Raw genomic sequence first — 24442 nt, 5'->3', positions numbered from 1 at the left:
AAGGTTTACTGCTAATCTACTGTGTTTTTTAAGATATAGATGCTCCAACACCAGTAATTTGTGTTGGGTGCAAATAACAACATGGAAAATCGAAATGAGACTTCATACCTTTATAATAGAGATCGCGAGATGAATCCAATCTGTGGCACTTGGGTAAAATATAAATGTCCATTGCAAAACAGTACTTTTTGTCCATGAAATATTGATATATTATCCATTGTTTGCATAACATTTCTTCTGAATGATCTGCTCTCTGTCATCATTCTTCAAGAAATAATGCAATCTGAGCAGCGTTTATGTTGTAAAACTCTATACGATCGTATCTAACAAACAAATGAGCCCGTGTCCAAAGTATATTTTTTTCAAAATAGTGCAGCAGTTTTAGTTATAATATCCAAGCAGTGCTGTCAGATTTTGATATCCTCCCGCTATTGTCACTGTAGTAAATCTCACAAACAAAACTTTTAGCCAATGCCACGATCCAACAACGTGTGTTCTGTTTCTTCCACATGCATGCACATCTACACAGACACACATCAGTCTCGAATATTATGCAGCAAGCCATATTTTATAATTGTATAAAATAATCGAGCACAAATACGGCTGAGATGCCAAATTCAGCGGCTGGAATTAACTGAGGGGCCATTGAAAATTTTGAACCACTGGCCCGACCGGGCCAGCAGAAAAAATCCTTAGTGTTGAGCCCATAGACTGTAAAAAAATATGGAACCACTACGTAAGTGACGGCTCACAGACAGCAGCGGCATCTACCTGTCACTCAAGTGACCACACCCTTAATTATGCAGAACTTTAAGGCTTAATATAATTCAAAAGAATGAGTTAGAAAAAAATTCACCCCCCTCAGAGTTGTCATGAAGGGCAACATTAGCAGTATAGACCAAAACCACAATTTGAACCAACTTGTAAACATGTTTTTTTCTGCTATAAACTTGGCCAATTTAACATGGGACTCAATGAGATTCTGCTCTCTTTTGGAGCCTGTCCCTAGCGGCCAGTCGATGAATCGCAGTTTAAGTCACTTCCGTATTGGCTTCACGAGAGACTGGGGGAGGTTGCCGCTTGGTTGAGCCCTGCTTTGGGAGATTATTTATTGAATGTCTGTTCTTTGAAATTAGCTAAAAAATAAAGGGAAAATCGATTTTTTCATTGTTTTTCCACATTATCGGCCCGACTCACATTTAGATCCAGAGAGAGAAGTTGTCATGCACAAGTATGAAACAGCTTCACAAACAGTCTTTTCAACCACACAGTATCATTATTTATATGTGTTACAATCATTCAAATTATCACAGAAGTACTGGGATAAAAGTTTATAGTTCGCATATAAACACTGATGTCGACGGTAGCGATCAAAATAGAGTAAATTCACCTTTTCAAAGTAACATGCTTCAAATAAAGATTTTATGAATTACATCGTTATGCCAGTAGGTGGCGACAAGTGACTTAAATGTATTTGTCATTGAATCATTCACTCAAGAGATTCGTTCAAAAACAGTGGCTGTGTCAAAATTGCCCCTTATACCGTTAAATAGGGCACCATTTGAGGGGACAGCCTCTTGTAGTGGTGTCCGAAACCATAGTGGTTATTATTGAGTGCACTCATTCATAATGCACCACAATAACGAGTGTACACCTGATTTACACTCAACGGCTAGAGAATACCCATATTGCACTGTGAGGGTCGTGCCAAATGAATTCCCACGTCTTGCCAGAAGATGGCGCCCTCAGCTGAATCATCCATCCATCCATTTTCCAAACCACTGGTCCAATGTGGCAACAGCTTAATATCATACAGGTATAAATTCCTTTTTAATTGATTATTGAATTGTTTAATTAATGACCCCCTGTTGTGAAAATCAAGTTTTTAATGTTGTTTATATGTCTATGTGGTGTTTTTAATATGCTTTTAGACAAACCAAGTGCACATTCATAAGTCAACACCATTGCTGAGTATTTTCTCCTTAAAACTGCAGTGAAAAAAAGACAGTGTCAAACCCGCAGTTAGCATATCATTAACAGCGATTTAGCAGGGGAGTCTCGAGAGAAGGCAGGTTATCCCGATATATTTTTCTGTTGATATGATAAATCACGTACATTTAGCAACATGACAGGTGTATGATGTATATTACGATGTTATGATGAATTATATGCCTTTCTCCACCGACATCCTGAGTTGTTAAAGCGTTTGTAAGGATACTGATTGTTAGAAGGCAGCTGTCTGACTCTGACATGGCGAACGGGAACATGTTTTGTGTAACATTAGCAACACATTATTAGCTGTTTGATAACAGTCAAGCAAAAGGCTAATCATATTAATTAACGTTATGTGTCCGATGTTGTAAAGAGCGATACCATTGCAGCGTTTACCTCAGTAAGTTGACCGAGTGGATCTCTGAGCTGCCGTGAGTGAGTGAGTGGAGGCGGGGCTAGTTTGCATATTCATTGATCCAAGTATATTAAATGAGGCAAGGGTGTAGAGTTACATTCAAGCTATTTTTAGGCATAAAAAAAAAAAAAAAACAAGGAAAAAACATTTAACATTTTGGTGATCAAAGATGAGTTTTAAGGGATAAAATTATTGACTACAGGGGGACTTTAAGGTTTATACATGCTAGTTTCCATGACAAAGTTCAAGATAAATCATTACTACTGTATCAATAAACGCAACGGGCAACTTGACATACCTGCACTAGTCCTCTTTTGTACATGGCACAAAGGATGAAGAGGGAGTCAGAGGACCACTCCATGTGCAACACTTGGTCCAGACATGTGTACAGGTGCAGGATCTGAAGGGTGTTGATATCACGGACAACCAGGCGGTACTGAACACAGGTGGCCTACAAGTCCAAATTAAATGTGCTGATTAACAAGAAACTGTAAGATCAGTGTGCTGATCATGGTCATAATTTGATGATGTTATTGCCTGTAAGAAAAACATCTTACCAAATATTTCCCATCAGGAGAAACTTTGCACAATTGATTGGACTGCTTGAGGACCTCTGAGAAATTCATGCTACTGGAAATCTTTGATTAGTCTGTGACTGAAAAGACAAATATAAAAATGTAACTATAAATTAAATACAACATAAAATATATTGACTACTGTGTTGATGCATACTTTAAAATTTTGACCTTAACATACTACCAAAATGTTAAAGGTTTAGTTCACACAAAAACGAAAATAATGTCATTAATTCAATAAATAGACACAAATTAAGATATTTTGATGAAATCCGATGGCTCAGTGATCCATCCATGAATGAAACGGCAACAGTTTTATTAATTTCCTCTCTCCATTAATCCATTAATGTACTAAAGATCCATTAATGTACTAAAAACACATTTGAAAGGATTCATGTGAGTTCAGTGGTTCTACCTTAATATTATAAAGTGGCGAGAATACTTTTTGTGCGCCAAAAAAACAAAATAACGACTTTTCAACAATGTCTCGTGATGGCCGATTTCAAAACACTGCTTCAGAGCTTTACAAATCGAATCAGTGACTCGGAGCGCCAAAGTCACATGATTTCAGCAATTTAGCCATTTGATAGGAGATCCGAATCACTGATTCAATTCGTAAAGCTCCGAAGCAGTGTTTTGAAATCGGCCATCACAAGACATTGTTAAAAAGTCATTATTTTGATTTTTTTGGTGCACAAAAAGTATTCTCGTCACTTTATAATATTAAGATACAACCACTGAACTCACATGAACTGATTTAAATTTGTTTTTGGTACATTAATGGATCCTGAGAGAGGAAATGTCATTGTTGTCATTATTATGGAGGCCTCACTGAGCCATCGGATTTCATCAAAAATATCTTGATTTGTGTTCCGAAGATGAACGAAGGTCTTACGGGTGTAGAACGACATGAGGGTGAGTAAATTACATTATAAATAAATTCCATTATTTTCATTTTTGGGAGAACTAACCCTTTAAGATTGCAAACAGAGACACAAAGACTGTGTCTAATCCGAGTAAAAGAACACCTCATAGTTAATCAAAACAAACAAATAATAAAAAGAAATCAAATCAAATAAACATAATACATTTTTGGTAATAATAAAAATACTATTTAGAGAACACCATTATTCTCAGAGGTGATTCTTATTATATTCTTATTACTAAACTATATTAATTATAATATTTTTATTATAATCAGTAATCATTGGGTAATTTAATAAATTGTACTATAAATAATACCTTTATGCGTAAATCCTTTAGAATTTAATTATTAATAATACCATTATGGATAAATAATTTCAATTTCAATTGGTATGCTTTTTTTCACAGTACAGTAATGAAAATTATATTTTTAATACCAATTAGAGGGGAAAGGTGCTCGACAGACATGGAAATAATGTCACAATGAATAAAAATGTTGCTTTATGCTAAACATGTGTCTTAATAACAGGTTGTTATTCATGAGATTCCTGTTTTAAATCTAGAATTTAAGACAAAACCTATTCTACTTACCACAAATCCTGAGTTTACTACCGGTATGAATATTACGACTACTTTGTAACTGTATTGGATTTTAGAAACGACCAGTAATAATCCCTAAATTCTCTTTTGTCAGGTTTAGGAAACGTTAACGGCTCTGTATCAGTGTGATTACTTAAGTTACAACACTGGTTACACGTCTAAGTTAACAAAAGACTCGTTATATGCGTTTTAACAATTTACCTTTTAGTGTATTGATCCGAAGAATTTAACGGTTAGTTTTTAAGACCTTTGCAAGACAAAACAAAAAGATACTCATAAGATTCAACTGACCCAGCCAAGGAGCGCTAAAGCCCTCAACCGAATCTCTTATTGTTTCGGAAGTGACGTCTACGAAAACGTCATATGTGTTGTGCTGACGGCCAATCAGCGCCGAGCTAATTGTCGGCGTCGCAAGGGAATTGTGGGAAATGATGTTTCATCTCTATTTTCTAGAATTAACAATAAATACGGCTTATCAAGCACATCTTAAGTAGTTGTATTACTTACCTGCGTTGAATTACTTTATTATACCGTATATGCATTTCAAAGCAAATGCAAAAACGTGTTTATGCTGTCAGGAGAGGCAGCGGTCTAAGATTTTCTTATGGACAGAAGTCTTTCTACCACCGAATTAGACTGTCAAACCGCACACAGATTCAAGTGAGAATGTAAACGTAAAGCTTTCATCACATTTTAGCGACCTCTTCATATGGGATTAGTGTTTCCCGCTCGTGTGAGCCCAAACGGCGGCTAACGCCTCCTCCCGTCCCCCACCAATTCCCCCAACCCAACCCTCCACAGCCAAGTGCACTCACACTCCGCGAGCCTATTTACCCTATACCTGCATAATCAGCCTCATCTGCCACTCTCTCATCTGCTTTTTAACTATAAGGAGTGATTCAAGTTACGTTCTGTTGTTCAATGGCTTAATTCGGAGCTCATTTGCTACAAGACAAGGCTGTAGTTTACAAGGGTCAGCTGCAAGTCAAGGAAGTGATTTTGGGATCATCGGCATAGTTTGTTAAGCCAGGAAAATAACTTGTTTGGTAAGTAACGTCAAATCTAATATAAATCTAGTATTGTGGTTCGTTAGTACTCACGGTATGGGAATAGTATACAGTGCTCACATTGCTGAAGGTAAGCATTTAAACCCACCCACTTTAAGTGAACGCAGTAAGATCTCCTCATGTTTTCATCATTCACTTCAATAGCTTAGACTAGATGTGTTAAAAAAAATAGCATTTTTTTTTTTACGTTAATAATGCTAAAATGTATAAATATGTTTAAATCACTCCACTAATCGACTTATTTTTTCATTTATGTAGCTTAATTTATTTATTTTAAAGGCTAAAGCACAAAACAATAAGTGTATTCTGCATTTTAATTTGTTCTTTTTTATCTGTCAGTTAGAAAATCGATGAGTGTCCTAGAAAGGTGATGCAGTGGTCAGAGTTCACTATGATAATTGTCTGTCAACATGTATTACAGTAGACTAAACCTTAAGCTTGATAAGAAACATGAACTTCTGTTGAGAGCGATTATGTTTTTTTTTCCCACTAGACCTTGATCTATTTGTGTTTGTCTAGCCTAATAATTTTACAGATAATATATTAGACCTATATTATATTATGTTACAGGTATTAAATATTATTTCCAAACAATATAGGCCTAAATAGACGGTAAAGAAAATTAAATAAATACATTAAAATGTTTATAATATTATTATAAATATATAGGCTAATATATTAATATTATATAGGCCTTTGGGGACCATATATATATATATATATATAATTGTATGTATTTTAATTAAACATCAATGTTAGAGGTGAAATGAAGGCAGGTGATGTGTGACGGCTTCTGTGTAACTCGTTGTCAAGGGCGCTGTATTAGTTCAGTACTGCGCTGAGTTATGGTCGCTCGAAGGAGTTTGCAATCTTTATGAATATTTTCGCAAATTTTCCTATGCCTTTCAAGGCTCTTCTGTTTTAACATGTGCTTTATATGAATCCACCCTGAAATTAACCGGTACAAAGGAAGAATTTTGCACTTTTTGTCCATGACGCATTAACCGGTGAAGTGGGCTATACTCCTGGCTATGGCTGATCAGTTTTGGGGCTGTTCGGTGTGAGCATCGGTAAGACACAGCTTCATTAGCTCTAAAATTCAAGGCCTTCGTCAGGTGATAATTCAATTCTCCGCTCGAATCCCTGTTGTGTGTGTATAATTGCTGGCAGAGCTTTAACTCATCTCAAGGTGGCAGCTATCACGGGAATACTGCTCAAAATTAGTAAACACGATGTTGCCTCGTTCGTAAAAATACAGAGGTCGGACTTCACTTTGAGGTGATGTAAACGAAATCCCAATGCCCTCATCCCAATTCACTTGTCTTTCCCAGATTGGAATTAATTATTTAGCCACGTTTTATTTTATTTATTTATTTATTTATTTTTTTAAACTATTTTAGTTTTGCTGTGTTGATTTTAAAATTTGACATGCGAAATCAGGGAGATTGGACTAAAATCCTCAACGAAAGCAGATATTGAGAAGCATTTAGGAGCAAACGATAGTTTTATGAGGTGTTTTTTTTTTTTTTTGTGATCATATAATAGTCTTTTGAAAAGTGTTCGATAAGTTTTGTTTGAGTAAACCTTAATTTAGCTTATGCTAATAGGTCGTCTTTTGCACTCGGCGTTACCGAGGGAACAGGCGCGACGCGCGTTGCACAACAGTAAACAGGCTGTGTGTTCTGCCTGAAGCACTTATTGTATGAGAAAACGTTTTCTTTTTTATTCTTTTTTATTATATTTTTTTTAAATTAGCACATTTAGATTTACCTGTCTGTTCTATTTTAAATTAAGGGGACACCGGGCTAGTTGAAGTTGTCACAAGAATCATCTCTGTAATATCTTGAGTAAAAATAAATGTTTTCTATAGCAGAATGTTGGTTTTTAAACGTTTCTGAAAGCGCTTAAAATTATTTTGTTACATCCAAATTACAAGGAGCCTATAATCTCATCTTTTTGTTTTGTAATAGCTATCAAGTGAACAAAATAAAACCACAGAGTCGGTATTTAACTGAAACGCTTAACTGTTTTAAAAGAGTATTTGTTATAAATGTTATATACATGCTATAAATGTATACATTTAATATATATACATTTATATATTATACATTATACATATATTATAATTAATTAAGTTTACTTTTACATTTTTGTGCGTTTTACAGTTATTTTACTATTGGGATTTTGCTGAAGAACCTATGCCAGGCTCAAAGTCAATGTGTGTTTAATAAACTAAGCTTACTTTATTTAACTTTTTTCCTAGACAAAAATGTAGGGAATCTTCAGTATCTTTTTTAGCACATACAGAAATTGAATAAGAATTGAATAAGCCTATGAGAAATATTTACTGGAGTAAAAAATATTGCCTTTTATTGATTGTATTGATTGATTGATTGATTGATTGATTGATAAGGTGAATACACCATTTTAAAAATGCATAATTTATGCTCCTATGAATTTTTTTTAATTTTTATTTTTTTTTATTCAGTTTCAACCTACAGTATGTGGAAACATAACAGTGTATCAAAGAATAGCACTGTGATTGTCATCTTTAAATTTATCTAATTTACATGAACATGAATGAAATGAATCATCTTTAAAATAGCTACTTTAAATATCATCCACAATATAAGGGATGTTGATATTTTTTAGTAATAGGATATGGGCATTTAATATGTGTGTTTGAGTCCTTTATCTTGCCTTTTTCTAAAATAAAAAAAAACAAACATTAATAAACATTAATGCTTTTTCTTATCTTCAAATGAATATAAAATAATTGCAAAATCATGATCAATATATAGCTAATTAAATGGCATAACCTAATGAATGAATGAAAATTTGAGGATTTTCTATTAGGTGTGTAGTGTGTTACAGTTTTGATGGTTCACAACTGCAACAGACTCACTTTCTGTGTTGACTTGTTCTTGCGTGGTTAGGATACAGTTTTCTAGCCCTCATTTCCTATGAGTAATATGATGGAGGAAGTATGTGGTCACTGTGGAACAGTGCCAGGCAGGTTTGGACACGTCAAGCCTGGCATCTTTATTCTGAATCTCTGCGTCCAGCCTCAAAATCTGCTGGGATTCAAACTTCAGATGATGCATTGGGCAGCAGGGTGGAAATTACTTTTAAATCGAATCCTGTGTGTGTTCAATTTCTACACAGTGATGCAGTTTAAGATGCATTTAAGATGTAGAGTTATTTTACAGAGCATGAGTACAGAGCAGTTATAATGCTCTCTCTTTAGAATCTGGGTCCAGTATAAAATTACAGGGTCAATTAATGTATAACAATTGTGATTAATCATTATATAGGTATTAAATATAATTTGGAAGACTATCCATTTATTTTTTTTAATTTAACATCAAATAATATCAAATGTAGTTTTAAACATTTGAATTAACCTCTTTTTTAGAGTATTCATACCAATTTCACAATAATTTTTAAAGGACTTGTTCACCTTTAAATCAAGATTCTGTAATAATTCATTCACCCTCGTGCCATTTCAAACCACAAGATATTTTTTTCCCTTACAAAAAAATGGATGGTGATTCATACTGTCAAGATCTTGCACTTCACTGTAAAAAGTGCCATTGTTTACCTTAAAGAGCTGTTTGTTTGTTTTTTACATGATTTAATACATTAAATTATACCAATAAAATACATTTTATGTATTTAGGTTGATTCAGCAATATTAAAGAATATTATTTTTTATTAATTTAGATGTTATTATCAGTTAACCATTTATATTTTTTTGGAAAGTGTACTAAAGAAGTCCATGTTCACTGTATTGCATATTTGGCTAGTTACGTTTGCATGTATACTGTATGTAACTGACTGCAATGTGTCATTTTACTGATGATTTTGTTTGTCACTGGTGCTTTTATTTTATTATGTAACCCTCTTGTTTGGTTTGTGTTTTTCAGTGTGATCTGCCCTGCGGTGGATTGTCCAACATCCAAGATGTCCCAGTCAACCACCGCTGATGAGGGTACAACCTTTGAACACTTGTGGAGTACCCTGTGAGTTTATTTACTGGCAGTCACATGCATTTTTGTTGTGTTGTCACATGCAGTGTTGGGGGGTAACGCATTAAGCCTGGAACACACCAAACTGACGGTCGGCCGTCAGGCGGTTTTTGTTCGTCAGGCCGACCAAGTTTTCTCTGAGTGAAGTTGGTTCTTGTCTGCATTTTTTCTGCCGATTCGACATGTTGAATCGGCGTCGGAGCTCGTCGGTCAGTCTGCTTTTGTCACCACTAGCTCGTCGGCGTCAGCTTGATGTGTTCCGGGCTTAAGAAGTAATGCGACTTAATCAGTACTTAATCAGATTACTTTTATCAAGTAACTAATAAAGTAATGCATTACTTTTAAAGGGATAGTTCACCCAAAAATGAAAATTCTGTCATCATTTACTCCCCCTCAAGTTGTTCCAAACCTGAATACATTTTTTTGTTCTGCTGAACACAAAGGAAGATATTTGGAAGAATGTTTGTAACCAAGCAGATCTCACCCCCCATTGACAACCATAGTAGGGAAAAAAATACTATGGTAGTCAATGGGGGGCGAGATCTGCTTGGTTACAAACATCTTCCTTTGTGTACAGCAGAACAAAGAAATTTTTACAGATTTGGAACAACTTGAGGTTTAGTAAATGATGACAGAATTTTCATTTTTGGGTGAACTATCCCTTTCAATTTACAACAAAATATCTGAGTTACTTTTTCAAATAAGTAACTTTGTTTTCCCATTTGTTGATTGACAGCTCTTTTGTTGTTAAATGTAGAGGCGTTGTGTGTGCTGTGTGAACATAATGGTTATTGTAGTTCTAGACTAAATGTGAACATGCATATACTCATCTCACTTGTGCAAAAAAGATCCAGTATTCCTCAAAATAAATGAAATAGTGAAATGCAAACTCAGAATATTATGCAAACCTGAATTAATTAAATATGTTAAATAAATTGAACCATACTAATAAGCAAAAATTACTTAGATAAACGTCACATTTGTGTTTCTTTTTGATTGCTGAAGTAAGGGTGTAACTTTTTTTTTCTCCTGCATCCTATTCTTTTGCAATCCAGGGGTGCGTTTCCCAAAGCGAACTATGGTCGCAAGTTCCGTCGTTACCAATAGAGTTCAATGGGACTTGCGACCATAGTTGGCTAACGATGCTTTCGGGAAACACACCCCAGAATAGCAGCACAGCTGAAAGGTTTGTTTGAGCTGCTCCCTCTGTACAGGCGTGAATCTGCATTTCCTTCAGCCTTTTGGTGTGAATTGGCCTTTTATATTTGCCAAAAATAAAACGTTTGTTTGTTATTATAAAGCAAACAAGCAAACCCAGCCCAGGTGAGAAAAAGCAATGCAAAAGAAATGTAACCCATTACTTTCCATAAAGAGAGTAACACAATTTTGTAATGCATTAATTTTAAAAGTAACTTTTCCCAACACTGGTCATTGACAACTTTCAGTTGCGAATGACGAGGAAACGGATTTAAAAGCAGCAGTATCAGATTTATTAACAAAACTCAAAAGAAAATACTCAGAACACTGGAAAAGCAAGAACAGAACAACTGATTACAGCATGATGAGAACAGACAATGAACAGAAAGTAATCCAGAGCTTAAATACACAGACAAACCAATCAATGAAATGAATAACAGGTGTGAAAAATTAATCAATGTTTTATTAATGTGTGTGATATCAGCAGCACGTTTTGATATTAGTAACAATTAATTTGCACTATTTCAAGATAAACTGCAATTTGTTTTCTTTGAATTAACATATGTGAAATCTTTTACATGACCTTTAAATATAAGCTAAACCTGCTTATATAATCCATTTTTGATTCACGTACAGTCTCTTTGTCTTGTTACAGTGAGCCAGACAGCACATATTTTGAGCTTCCTCAGGCAGGACACTCAGGGGACAGGGTGGCTTCCAGCAGCCTGCCCAGCAACCGCGCTGAAGTCTGCATGGACGTCTACCACATGAGAGACATGAACGACAACGTGATGGTAAGAAGCCGGCGGAACATTCTCTGAGTGTCAAGCAAATACAACTGCAATCTATTGATTTACAAACATACAATACATTGTCAGTAAAACCAATCAAAGAGAAGTGAATTCAACTTGACAGAATGCGGTAGTATTTATCTTTGCGGTATTAATATTTGTTTATTGTATTTTGTTCATAATTAGCTTTTTTTGCAGTTATGCAAGCATAATTAATATGAATTAATTCTATGTAATCTGTCAATTAAGATGGTGAAAAGCATAAAAGCATAAAACTGAAGGTATAATAATTAATAAATGAATTACAAAAATTAAGTGAAAAGGTTTAGTTAGATTATTACGGAGCCCCGCACATGACATGCAAGAAAAAAAAGTAAATTATGCTCATGATTTACTAATTCGTTCCGTTGATTTACCAAATTGCGAGCACAATTTACTGTTTCGTTCCCTCGATTTGTTAAATCGTACGTATGATTTACTGATTCGTTCCCTCGATTTATTAATCGCCGCATGATTTACTGATTCGTTCCCTCGATTTATTAAATCATGCGCGTGATTTACTGATTCATTCCCTTGATTTGCTAAATTGTACGTACGATTTACTGATTTGTTACCTGGATTTGCTAAATTGTACGTAAGATTTACTGATTCGTTCCCTTGATTTGCTAAATCATAAGTATGATTTACTGATTCGTTCCCTCGATTTATTAATCGTGCGCAAGATTTACTAATTCATTCCCTCGATTTACTAAATCGTACACACTATTTACTGATTTGTTCCCTCGATTTATTAATCATGTGCATGATTTACTGATTCGTTCCCTTGATTTATTAATCGTGCACAAGATTTACTAATTCGTTCCCTCGATTTACCTATTCGTTCCCTCGATTTACTAAATCGTACACACTATTTACTGATTTGTTCCCTCGATTTATTAATCGTCTGCACGATTTACTGTTTCGTTCCCTCAATTTGCTAAATGTATGCACGATTTACGGATTCATTCCCTCGATTTATTAATCGTGCGCACGATTTACTGATTTGTTACCTGGATTTGCTAAATTGTACATAAGATTTACTGATTCGTTCCCTTGATTTGCTAAATCGTATGTACGATTTACTGATTTGTTCCCTCGATTTGCTAAATCGTATATATGATTTACTGATTCGTTCCCTCGATTTATTAATCGTGTGCACAATTTACTAATTTGTTCCCTTGATTTACTAAATCATACACACATTTGTTCCCTTTATTTATTAATCATGTGCACGATTTACTGTTTCGTTCCCTCAATTTGCAAAATTGTACTCACGATTTACTGATTTGTTCCCTTGATTTATTAATCGTGTGCATGATTTACTGATTCATTCCCTCAATTTGCTAAATCATAAGTATGATTTACTGATTCGTTCCCTCGATATATTAATCGTGCACAAGATTTACTTATTCGTTCCCTCAATTTGCTAAATTGTGCGCACAATTTACTGATTCATTCCGTTGATTTATTAATCGCGTGCATGATTTAGCAAATCGAGGGAACAAATTAGTAAATCATGTGCACAATTTAGCCTACAATTTTTTTCCTTGCATGTCATGTGTGGGGCTCCATAGAGTACAGCAACGTCATCCTCCTATCCACCAAAAAAAAAAAAAACTTCTTGGTTTTCCCTCCTTATCCATCAGGATTCCCTCCTCAGTCCCTAGTTTCCCTCTCCTGTGCTGTTTTTTCCCTCCCTTCGGGCTCTGCAGCAGGTCAGGGTATATGAGTGGGAGGTTGTGATGCCTTAATTAGAGAGAAAAGCCAAGCCAGGAACACGACACCTGCTGCTGCCTCCCATCTGGGGCGCACGTGCCGGGAAACAGAGAGCAGGAGAGATGGATGAATAGATGGAGACACAGGATATTTGGCTAAATCTCACAAGGTCACATTTTACCCCAAAATCAAAATAAAGAAATAAGAAATTATATTTTGCATAAAGAAAATTAAGTCTATTTTAGGACCATTAGGATGTTGTGACTTTAATTATATGATGTTATATGACATTTCCCACAGTTGTCATTACAATATTAATGCATACCAAACATTTTATTTTGAATTTCCATTATTTTAAATTGTGAATCTCATTAGATTCTTATTACTGTAATAAAGCATTTCTTGCTGTTCTTACTGTTTCTTACTTATAATGATGGATTATAAAAGATTTGTTAATTAAATCAGCATAAAGGAGTACAGCAAATACATAAAATATTTAATAATAAAAAAAAATATATATATATGTTTTTTTTTTTTTTGAGGTGAAATATGACGGTTTTGCGAGATTAATTCATTATATATCTTGTGCATTGCTTTTGTGCATATTTGACTTTCTGCATCAGTGCTTCCAGAATTCAATGAAATATCCGTTCTAGGGCATATGGATTTCCTTCTCTTTATTGAGATGTTTTGGTTGTTGACTTTAGACTTGGACAAGCATTTTCAAGAATCTATTGATTTTCAAGTGTTTGTTTTTCACTTGGTGCTTATGGGGAATTGCTCCAACCTCTTGGTTATCTTTTTGTGACATCTAGCTATTTAAAAAGATGTAGTTAATTTCAGAACTAATTAAAAAATATACGGACAAAAAACCGGAAAGCCAAAGCAAACTAACCAACCCCCTTGAAAAAAAAAATGGTATAGTCTAAAAGACAAGTGGGCAAGTCTAGGCCTGCTTTTTTAGTTAATGAATAGTCATGAGGCCAAAAAGTGGGAGGGCCAAAGATTTGTTGTTGGCTGCATCTAGAAGCTGACAGGGCAAGGAGAACTGGCGGAAAATCAGAAAAAGCAACTGGCAGTGCGTTACCTTTCCTTGAGTTGTTGTGTCAAGTTAGTTTCATTCAGAGCATCTGAAGTGAAGAGGTGAGACGGGAAGAACTGAGAATTGCAGAACTCACCTGTGTATTCTGTGAGGTCACATGACCAGACCAGTGGGAGAATCTCCCCTGTCTTTTGCCTGCCTAGCGGGAACGTTACAATGCTGTGTATCGGTGACCTGCCTCATTACTACAGCACGGTAGGTGAGCAGTTTCTGAATGATTCCATTGATTTTTCCGGAGCAATATTGTTTCTCTACTCGCTGATTTATTTTATTTTATTTTATTTTATTTTATTTTAAATTGATCTCCTATTGCACCATATATTGATATAGCAGTCTTTGGTAAGGCTCTTCAGTGCAAAGTTTATCTGTAATTGATTTACAAATAATAATTTGATTATAATTGGTGAATATACATACTTAAATTATAATTAAAACATGTTCGTTTATTATTAATTTGGCTTGATTATGTATTATGTTGCTTGATCTGTTTTGATGCTATATCTCCAGCACATCTGTAAGATGGACACCTGTTGATGTTCCTTTCTGTGAACTTTGGTATTGTTTTGATTTAATTTTTGAGGGATTTCAGAGATTTTGTTAGTTGAATTAAGCAAATGCAACATTTGATTGTTTTGGTTTTAGTAATATTTTGCAATTTAGCTCGGTCATCTGATCTCACACCTGTTTACGGAGTACAAAAAATAAATCTTCATTAGGATATAATGGCAATTCTTTGTGTTTTCAGCAGAGGGTGCTGTTTTTACATGTTATTATACAAAACTTTTCTGCAGCCCACAGATGCATCAGCATACTGCTTACTGTGTTATGGCAAAATCTGACAGATATTCATGGGCATGTTGTCACATAGTTCATAGAACACGTTCTCACATCATATGGGGTAAGTTGTCACAACAGTCCTGGCATTAAGCAGCATATTACAGGCTTTACAGCAAAATATAAACAGAAAAACAAAAATGAATCACAAAAAAAATAAGTGAAAAGAAATGATGTAAAATCCAAGATACCATTGTTTCGACCAACAAATATTTAATAAAATTGAATAAATATGTAATTAATAAATTAAATATTATATAATAAATAAATGTTTAACTTTTTAAACGAATGTGACAACTTGCAGTGAGTTCTCCAACTTTTCGGTGAAAATTTGCCTTCATTATATAGTTGAATTTCTTGTCTGAATGAATGTCAGTTTGGTTTTATTTTGTACTCTTGTCAGTTATATAAAAATGCTGATATTTAATGTTGATATGGATTATAGTTTAATGGACAATTCATTCATTCATTATATGTAGAGTGATAGAGAGAGAGAGAGACATTGCATGTGTGTTCCAAAAATGAAACATTGAATCATTTACTCACAAAGCACACATCTGTCTCTCTCTCTCTCTCTCTCTCTCTCTCTCTCTCTCACACTCACTCACACACACACACACACACACACACACACACACAAAACAATGCTTCCGTTCTGTTTCAACTTGTCACAGAACATGTTGAGACTTACTGATGAGGCACACCTGAGTGTGTGTGTGTGTATGTGTGGTTAACTCTGAAACAGCGTTTCTCACATTTTCTTGTTCATTTGAAGAGATCCTTTATGGAAAGCCCCCTATTTCAGGCAAAAACTAAATTCAGAAAACTAGTAGGACATATAGGATATATTGTAGGTAAATGCTAAAGCAAGCATCACAATTACTGCTGAACATACTTACGGTTATGGATTTGAACAAACCTCAAAGTTTTAAACTTAAGTATGTAACTCGCATGCATGTATGATTCCTCAAGTCTTGCTACTTGTTGAGGAGAGATGTGGCTTCTAGTGGTCAGATTTGCAATTGCCTTCTGGTGGACGATAAAACAAGTTGAAATGTCCCATAGACTTACACTGAAGGAGGGATATAAAAACTTGGAGTGAGCTTTTTGACTTGGGCCAGTAAATAATGACTCAGAACACCCTAACAACCACTTAGCAACATCCTGGCAACACCCTAGAATTTTATTGGTGAGTTTTGCACAGAAAGCACCACATGGTTCTAGTTTGCAATGAATTGCATGCATGAAAAACTCATCTCTCTACCTTTGAACCATTTGCTTTATGTTTCTCTTGTTCCCTTTTCTCATGTGCATGCTTGTGTTATTCACACAGGAAGAGTCTTGAGAAAGTGTTTTCCAGCAAGTATATACTTGTGCAGGTGTTGTCTGACTGCTTATATGCCATAATTAGGACAATATGTGGTTACTGACCTCCGTCCCTCTGGACTCCACCCGCTCCCATTCACTATGTCCACAAGGATCATGACTCCAGAGGAGATGTCTTGGGGAGAGAGAGACTAGCGAAAACAGGTGATAAAGTCTAATGTCTTTGAGAGATGAGTGTTTTACTCACTATGGTTCCTATGGGTTCGTCAGTGTGTCGTTTGACAGCAGAGGACATGTGGTTCTGTCGGTTTGGACAGTGTACTATCTGAAAAAGAAGGTAAAGACAACCCTTTGCTTGACTTGTGTTTCAGTTTTGGTTATCTTATTTCACATGGCTCTGATTGGTCTAGAGGTTTTGTGGGAATCATTACCCATCATGCTTTTTTCCTGGACTTTGAGTCATTATATCAAGACATCTCTGCTCTGCATGAGTCAAGTGATAATAGCATTTATTTGCTTTAATTTTTTTGAGGTTTTGAAGATCATTTTTATATCATATTTATATAAGAACAGCAAAATGTAGATTTTTACATTTGATTTCTGAGGAAAATGCAAGTGGTGATTGTCAGTGAAAACCTCTGCAATGATGGTAGTGTTGTGGTTTCTTGGACATTGCTAGAGTGGTTGATAGAGTGTTCTGGGTGGTTGCTAGGGTGTTTCTAAGTTGTTCGGGGTTATTTTTTTGGTGGGTCCTCACTGTCCCAAGTCAAAAGATCCCACCTAAAGTCTCTTTAATGTTATGATTTTAGCTATAGCTGCGTTTCCACTGCAGGAACTTTCCCTATGGACTTTGGGGTGGTACTCGGTGTGTTTCGACCGCAGGAACCAGGGTCTAAATGAAGTTCTGGGCAAAAATTCCCCCCTCAGAAAGTACCTGCTCGCGAGGTAGTTGATTGGTTGACTCCACACAGCATTTTATTTCAACCACCATTTTTAAAAGTCTGTCGCGGTGTGTGCAGTTGGAGTTGTTTGCTATTTGAATCAACAATGGAGTTTAAAAAATACGACTGATGGATTGGCGACGAGGTTCAGGCTTTATTAAGGCATATATCACTTATATGTGGAGAACGGAATTCAGCGGGAACTGGAGAGTCGCGCACAGTCTTATGTCACCGTACTTAATCTTCAATTTAGACTGCAATGGAAATGCAGATAGCAACAGGTCTGGGGGAAAAAATTTCCAGAGACAAATTGTTCCGGGTAATTTCAGTGGAAAAGTGGCTTCTTAATCTGGGTTCCAAGTCTGACTTTGTTTGTCAACATTTGTTTCTGCATTTTGTAGTCCGTCAGGTGAAATTGTACATCTGATAACTTAAAGGGATAGTTCACCCAAAAATGAAAATTTGATGTTTATCTGCTTACCCCCAGGGCATCCAAGATGTAGGTGACTTTGTTTCTTTAGTAGAACACAAATGATGATTTTTAAATCCAACTGTTGCGGTCTGTCAGTCTTATAATGCATGTCAATGGGAACTCTATCAATAAGATTAAAAAAAAACATGCATAGGCAAATCCAAATTAAACCCTGCGGCTCGTGACGACACATTGATGTCCTAAGACACGAAACGATCGGTTTGTGCGAGAAACCGAACAGTATTTGTATCATTTTTTTTTTTACCTCTAATACACCACTATGTCCAACGCCTTGAGCATCTGGCTGAGGTCTGAATGCACTCTGACGCCGGAAGTGATCACTCGCACTCATAGACATACACACGAGAGATCACTTCCGTCATCAGAGCGCGTTTTCAGACCTCACCAACCGGATGCGCAAAGCAGTTGGACATAGTGGTGTATTAGAGGTAAAAAATTATAAATACTGTTCGGTTTCTCGTACAAACCGATCGTTTTTGACTCTTATAGATGGAGTTCCCATTGCCATGTATTATAAGACTGACAGACCGCAACGGTTGGAGTTTAAAATCATAATTTGTGTTCTACTGAAGAAACAAAGTCACCTACATCTTGGATGCCCTGGGGATAAGCAGATAAACATCAAATTTTCATTTTTGGGTGAACTATCCCTTTAAGCCGATTTTTCACTGAAATTACCTGGAACAATTTGTCCCAGGAACTCCCCCCCCCCCAGACCTGTTGCTGTCTGCATTTCCATCGTGGTCTTAAGTACCGCAAAGATTAATTCCGATGACGTAGGGCTGTGCGCGACTTTCCAGCTCCAGCTGGATTTCGTTGTCCGCATATAAGCTTAATAAATTCGGAACCTCGTCATCATTCCATTGGTCGTATTTTTAAACTCCATTGTTGATTTGAATAGTAAACAACTCTTACTGAACGCACCGCAACAGACTTTTAAAAATGGTGGTTGAACTAAAATGCTACGTGGAGTCATCCAATTAAAATGCTGCGTGAACTCAACCAATCAGCATGTTCAATAAGTCCCACCCCCAAAAGTTCCTGAACTTTGAAAAAGTACTACTTCACGAGCAGGGACTTTCTGAGGTGGAGATTTTTACCCAGAACTTCATTTAGACCCTGATCCCTGTGGTCGAAATACACCGAGTACAACCCCAAAGTCACTAGTTCCTGGGGAAAGTCCCTTGCTGGAAACGCGGCTTTAGAAAAATAATGACACACCTCTCTTAAACAAACTACACCGTTTGAAATGTCATTAATGTCCACACAACTGGTATGGGATAATTCACTAACCCTAAGTTTGAGTAATGTTAAGAGATGTTAATATTTATAAAGCTATAAATATTAAAAATGATGAAACACACTACTCTAAGACAAAATTATCTAGAATATTTCCCGGAGTCTCTTCAATATGTGACAAATGCAGGACGGCAGATGCGACCCTGCTTCACAGGTATGCATTATGTCCCAGTCTTTGAAGCTCCTGGTGCAAGATTTTTGGTGTCATCTCTAAAATCACTGGGCAACATATTGAACCAGATGAGTTTTTAATCGTCTTTGGTGTTTCAAGACATGAGCTCTGTCTGTCCAAGTTTCAACAACGATTTATTTCCTATGGACTTTTAACAGCCAAAAAACATATTCTAACATTCTGGAAAAAATAAACTGCCACCTTCTTTCCAGTTTTGGCTTGACGAACTCACAAATACACTACATTTGGAGCGTATACGGCTCTGTCTAAGGAATAAGAGACAACAATTTGTTCAAACTTGGGATCTCTTTATAAGATATTTAAGGGGAGAGGATACAGGAGGAGACCTGGAGGAAAGGGATGCTGATTAAACTTTAGTTGGATCCAAGATCCATTCCACTCCTGGATTTATTTTATCTTTTTTGATTCTTAAAGCACTCCTCCTATGTGGTGCGTATCAGGCAGACGGAGAGGTGGTGGGTGGGTGGGTGGTAGAATGGTTGGGCGGGCGGGTGGGTAGTTTTGTTTTAGTAGTTTTATGTATGGTGGAATATGTGCATATATTATATGTACAGTGTATACTTGGATGATATGTGCATGTATAGGAGCAATTATTGGTGTACACGTGTGTATATGTATGTACAAATATGTATAGTTAACTGCAGAAGAAATTATAACTTGGTTGTTTGTTTGTTTTTTTTTGCATATGGAAAATTCGGAGGAACTTCTGATATGATTTTTGTTAAATTATCTGTAATGTATATATCCTCTAATTAAAAAAAAAAAAAAAAAGATGAAACAAATGTAAAAGTGAAGTCTATATTTGAGGACTTTGAACTCATCAAAAGCATGAGAATACATCATTTGTTACCAAATTAGTCCATCTGAACTTTACTTTCAACACACCTGTTGAGGTACTACTAGCCCAACACATGGAGACGTAATTTATGAGTGGTGGGTATGATCTGTGAGTTTTGTGTTTGTAAGTTAGAGAAGAGAATGGCAGGCAATTAGACATTGGACAGATTATGGTTGTGTTTTACAACCTACCCTTTGCCTGGAGGCATGGCTCCCTCTCGTACGTCCCAACACGGTGTAACCGGAGCTGTAGAAGTGGAGTGGATGGAGTCTTATCTCCTCCCTCTTTCCTTCAGTGTCAACTTTTTTGCCTCCCTCCTTCACCTGTCTCCCTCCCACTCCTTTACCTGTCTCACCCTCCTTCTCTTTCTGCCTTTTCACTCAGTCTCAGTACAGCCTACTGAGCAGCAGTATGGAACAAGGTTTGGGGAACAGACCAGCGTCTACCAGTCCCTACAGCTCCGAGACCACCTCCAACGTGCCAACGCCGTCACCCTACTCCCAGCCAAACTCGACCTTTGAGGCCATGTCTCCAGCTCCGGCCATCCCCTCCAACACCGACTACCCTGGGCCGCACAACTTCGAGGTCACCTTCCAGCAGTCTAGCACCGCCAAGTCAGCCACATGGACGGTGAGTAGAGCGTCTCTGTTGTGGCGCAACCGTATCACGTGAGGTTCGTTGCGAACCCGTGCACCCACTCTGCTTTTCCCACACTAACTGACGATCTTCGTTTCAAAATGCACACAGAACTTTTACTTTTCTTTGGTTGCTTTTGCCCTTTCTTCGCTGTCTGTCTCTGGTGGCTCATCTTCAAGACTCTCATTTTGGCTGCGTTCCCGCTTTGTTCCTCTTTTATTAAATGTGTTTCTTAGAGCTAAACATCTGTATATGGGTAGATGACATGAAATTTCAAGCAGTGACAGCAGTGTCCTGCTAGTATTCTCCTTATCGCCTGTACTACCAATTAAAAGTTTGGTAATGTTTTTGAAAAAATTTATTTTATGCTCGCCAAGGTTGCATTCATTTAATTTAAAAATTCAGTAAAACAGTAATACTGTGAAATAATATTACAATTTACAATAGCTCTTTACATTTTAAAATATATTATTCCAGGCTTTAGTGTCACATGATCCTTTAGAAATCAAAAATTGTGAAAACTGATATGTTTTTCTTTCTTCAGTATTCTTTACTGAATAGAAATAGAAAGTTTAAATAAATCAACAGCTTTTATTTAAAACATACAACTTTTAGATCAATTTTGATTAATGCATCCCTGCCGAATAAAAGTATCAATTTATTTTTTTAAATTCTTACTGACCCAAAACTTTTCAACAGTAGTGTATCTTAATTATTTATATAATTATATATGCAGTTTTATGAGCACATAAAAATTGAAAACTCTTGTCATGCAGCATGACTATTAAAGTGAACTGCGAAAAAAAATTGAAAAATTGAAAAATTGAGAAAATAAAAAATTTAAATGACAAGGAAAAAAAACTGAAATATATTCCTTCCCTTCAACATCTGGTAAGTTTAGTTGTCAGCTACCTATAAATGTTTTTTTAATAATAATTTCTCTGGTTACCTTGATTGTAGTTTTGAAAGTAAACTGCCACAGTCACTTCCCTAATATTCAGCACAATTCTCAGAGAAACAATCATTCAAAAAGTGCAAAACCTTTATATTTAGTGTCAATTTAGTTTGCCTTATCAGAAACACCATGCACTTTTGGAATTCCCTGTTAAATATTTAAATTAAAGAAACATACATTTAAATTCTTTAATGTGTCTGAGTGGATTTTAGAATTTGCTTGAGCTCAAAGCAAGTTATTCACAAACTATAAAGATGTATATCATTATACGCTACACTGTTACCATTTCCAAGTGGTTCTTCTTGAGTTTTAAGGAGTCTGAAAGAACTTAGGAGCTGAATTTCATCAGTTTTTTAACGTTGTTGATACATTTTCCTCGTAAGTGGTCCAAAGTGTTCGATGGTTGCTCATGCAAATGTTTGGTTTGAGTGGTTTCCACAGCATTGCTAAATGGTTCTGGTCGGTTGCTTACAGAATTTTGCATCAAAGTTGTAGGTTTAGCGGTTAGTTCAGATCTTTAGTATGAGAGTATGAGATAGCGCTCATGCTTTTTTTTCTTATACATATATTGCATCCACCGAAGAAAAGAAATCACAGCGGAGATGGTTGAAATCAGAGCAGTCAGTGTTTTCCCTAAAGTCCAGTGTCGCCATGAAGAAAGGTGCTACATCAGTCTGTCATGAAGGTGATCCTCTGAAACAGGAGATGGGGCTCTTTCTTGTGTCGGTGGCTCTTAGGTTGTTTGTTGGATGAAGTCAAGCGTGAGGCTTGGTCTCTGACTTGATGTGAATGTGTAAGGTGATAGCGGTTCCAGGAAGGTGAGTGCTATGGCCATCACTCAGTGTCTGCCTGTGAAGACTGTCACCTTTGACGCGCCACGTTCCGCTTCATTCTCAAAGACTAGGCCTCTGTGAACAACAATAACATGAGGATAAGCTTCCACAATGGGCATGAGTGGAGTTTCCAGCACAGATTGCTGTTTACGTTTTAGGATAAGAGAAGCAGGCTTTAAATTTGAGTGCGTTTGACACCTCACTTACCGCCATAGCTAAATAATGATACTGGTACATACTATTAGTCTTGATTTTTATTTTTTTTATATTAAATCTGTGGAACTCTATGGGAATATTCCTTCCCTGTTCAAAAAAGACTTGCCTGTCTTGTTGCGCAAATTCCTGATTGGTCCGGATTACCCATCATACTTCTCTGGACTTTGAGCTATCACCTCATGTTTTGGAGTGTTTCGTGTGCATGAATCAAAATATTAATTTTAGCATTTCCAGTCAAAAATTACTTTGCTTTACTGTGCTTTTTAAGTAAATGTATATGTTTATATTTGACATTTCTTCAATCATATAGAAATCACATCATTAGCTTTCTTCTGTGGAACATAAGATATTTTGATTTAATGTCTCAGTGTTTTTTGTCCATACAATTAAGTCAATGATCACCAAAACCACTTAATTGCCAACATTCTGAATTTTAAAAAAAAAAATATTTTGTGTTCCACAGAAAAAAGAAAGTCATGCAGGTTTGAAACGTACGGAGCCCTGCACATGACATGCAATAAAAAAAAGTAAATTGTGAATTTACTGATTTGTTCCCTCAATTTACTAACCCATGTGCATGATTTATAATTTCATTCCCTCAATTTGCTAAATCGTGTGCACAATTTACTGATTTTTTTCCCTCGATTTATAAATCGTGCACATAAATCGAGGGAACAAATTAGTAAATCGTACGCATGATTTGGCCTTTCCTGCATGTTGTGTGCGAGGCTCTGTAAAAGAGAGATGAGTATGGAAGCTTGTTTCTGCCAATGAATAAAACAATTTAAAAGATAACTGCAATTTTTTATCTCAGAATTCTGACTTTTTTTCTCACAATTGTGAGATATAAACTTGCAATTGCGAGTTATAAAGTCAGAAACTGACGCAATTTTTTTCTGACTTTTTTTTTGCAATTCTGATTCTGACTTTATAACTTGCAAATGCAAGTTTATATCTCACTATTCTGACTTCTTTTCTCAGAATTGTGAGATATAAACTCGTAATTGCGAGTTATATGTCCAATTCTGAGGAAAAAAAGACTGACTTGCAAGATAAAAAGTTGTAATTACTTTTTTTTTATTATTATTATTCAGTGGCGGAAACATGCTCCATACATGAGATGACAGAATTTCCATTTTTGTGTAACTATCCCTTTAAAAATGCACTAAATAATTTTCCTGCAGTAAACAGTTTAACACTTAACAAAATATGGAAAAAAATATTGTAAAATAAATGATGTTTTATTAACAAAGTTCAGGAGGAACACATTCAAATGATCTAACTAATCATCACTCCAGCCAGCAGTCATCATTCAGCAATCAACATGTCTATCTAATCAGCAGTCTATCCAATCCAGTCATTCTATTACTATCCGATACGCATACTATTAACTTGTCTGATCATTTGTAAGTGTGAACTCGTGAAAGATTAC

At 35.9% G+C, this 24442-nt stretch overlaps 2 protein-coding genes across 11 annotated transcripts in view; one reads left to right on the top strand and one right to left on the bottom strand.

The window, feature by feature from the left end:
- wrap73 (WD repeat containing, antisense to TP73) overlaps positions 1–5155 on the bottom strand; it is a 33792-nt gene extending 28637 nt beyond the window's left edge. Inside the window, exons 1-3 of one of the 3 annotated variants that reach the window (XM_048210709.1) lie at positions 5014–5155; positions 2965–3062; positions 2706–2858 (exon numbers count right to left, since the gene is read on the bottom strand). In XM_048210709.1, coding sequence (XP_048066666.1) covers positions 2706–2858; positions 2965–3033 — 222 coding nt within the window. In that variant the 5' untranslated portion in view covers positions 3034–3062; positions 5014–5155. Of the gene's footprint in view, positions 1–2705; positions 2859–2964; positions 3063–4707; positions 4865–5013 lie in introns of those variants that run through there. The other 2 variants (XM_048210707.1, XM_048210708.1) reach the window with 2 other exon arrangements.
- Positions 1–24442, top strand: part of tp73 (tumor protein p73) — a 63871-nt gene that overhangs the window by 2347 nt on the left and 37082 nt on the right. For 4 of the 8 annotated variants that reach the window (XM_048210700.1, XM_048210699.1, XM_048210706.1 and 1 more), the window contains exons 2-4: positions 9500–9595; positions 11454–11592; positions 20755–21000. In XM_048210700.1, the coding sequence (XP_048066657.1) occupies positions 9500–9595; positions 11454–11592; positions 20755–21000 (481 nt within the window). Of the gene's footprint in view, positions 1–5344; positions 5553–6358; positions 6644–9499; positions 9596–11453; positions 11593–13924; positions 14642–20754; positions 21001–24442 lie in introns of those variants that run through there. The other 4 variants (XM_048210702.1, XM_048210701.1, XM_048210704.1 and 1 more) reach the window with 4 other exon arrangements.

The sequence above is a fragment of the Megalobrama amblycephala genome, linkage group LG12 (genome assembly GCF_018812025.1).
Source record: "Megalobrama amblycephala isolate DHTTF-2021 linkage group LG12, ASM1881202v1, whole genome shotgun sequence".
NCBI lineage: Eukaryota > Metazoa > Chordata > Actinopteri > Cypriniformes > Xenocyprididae > Megalobrama > Megalobrama amblycephala.
This window is presented reverse-complemented; position numbering and strand designations above follow the sequence as displayed.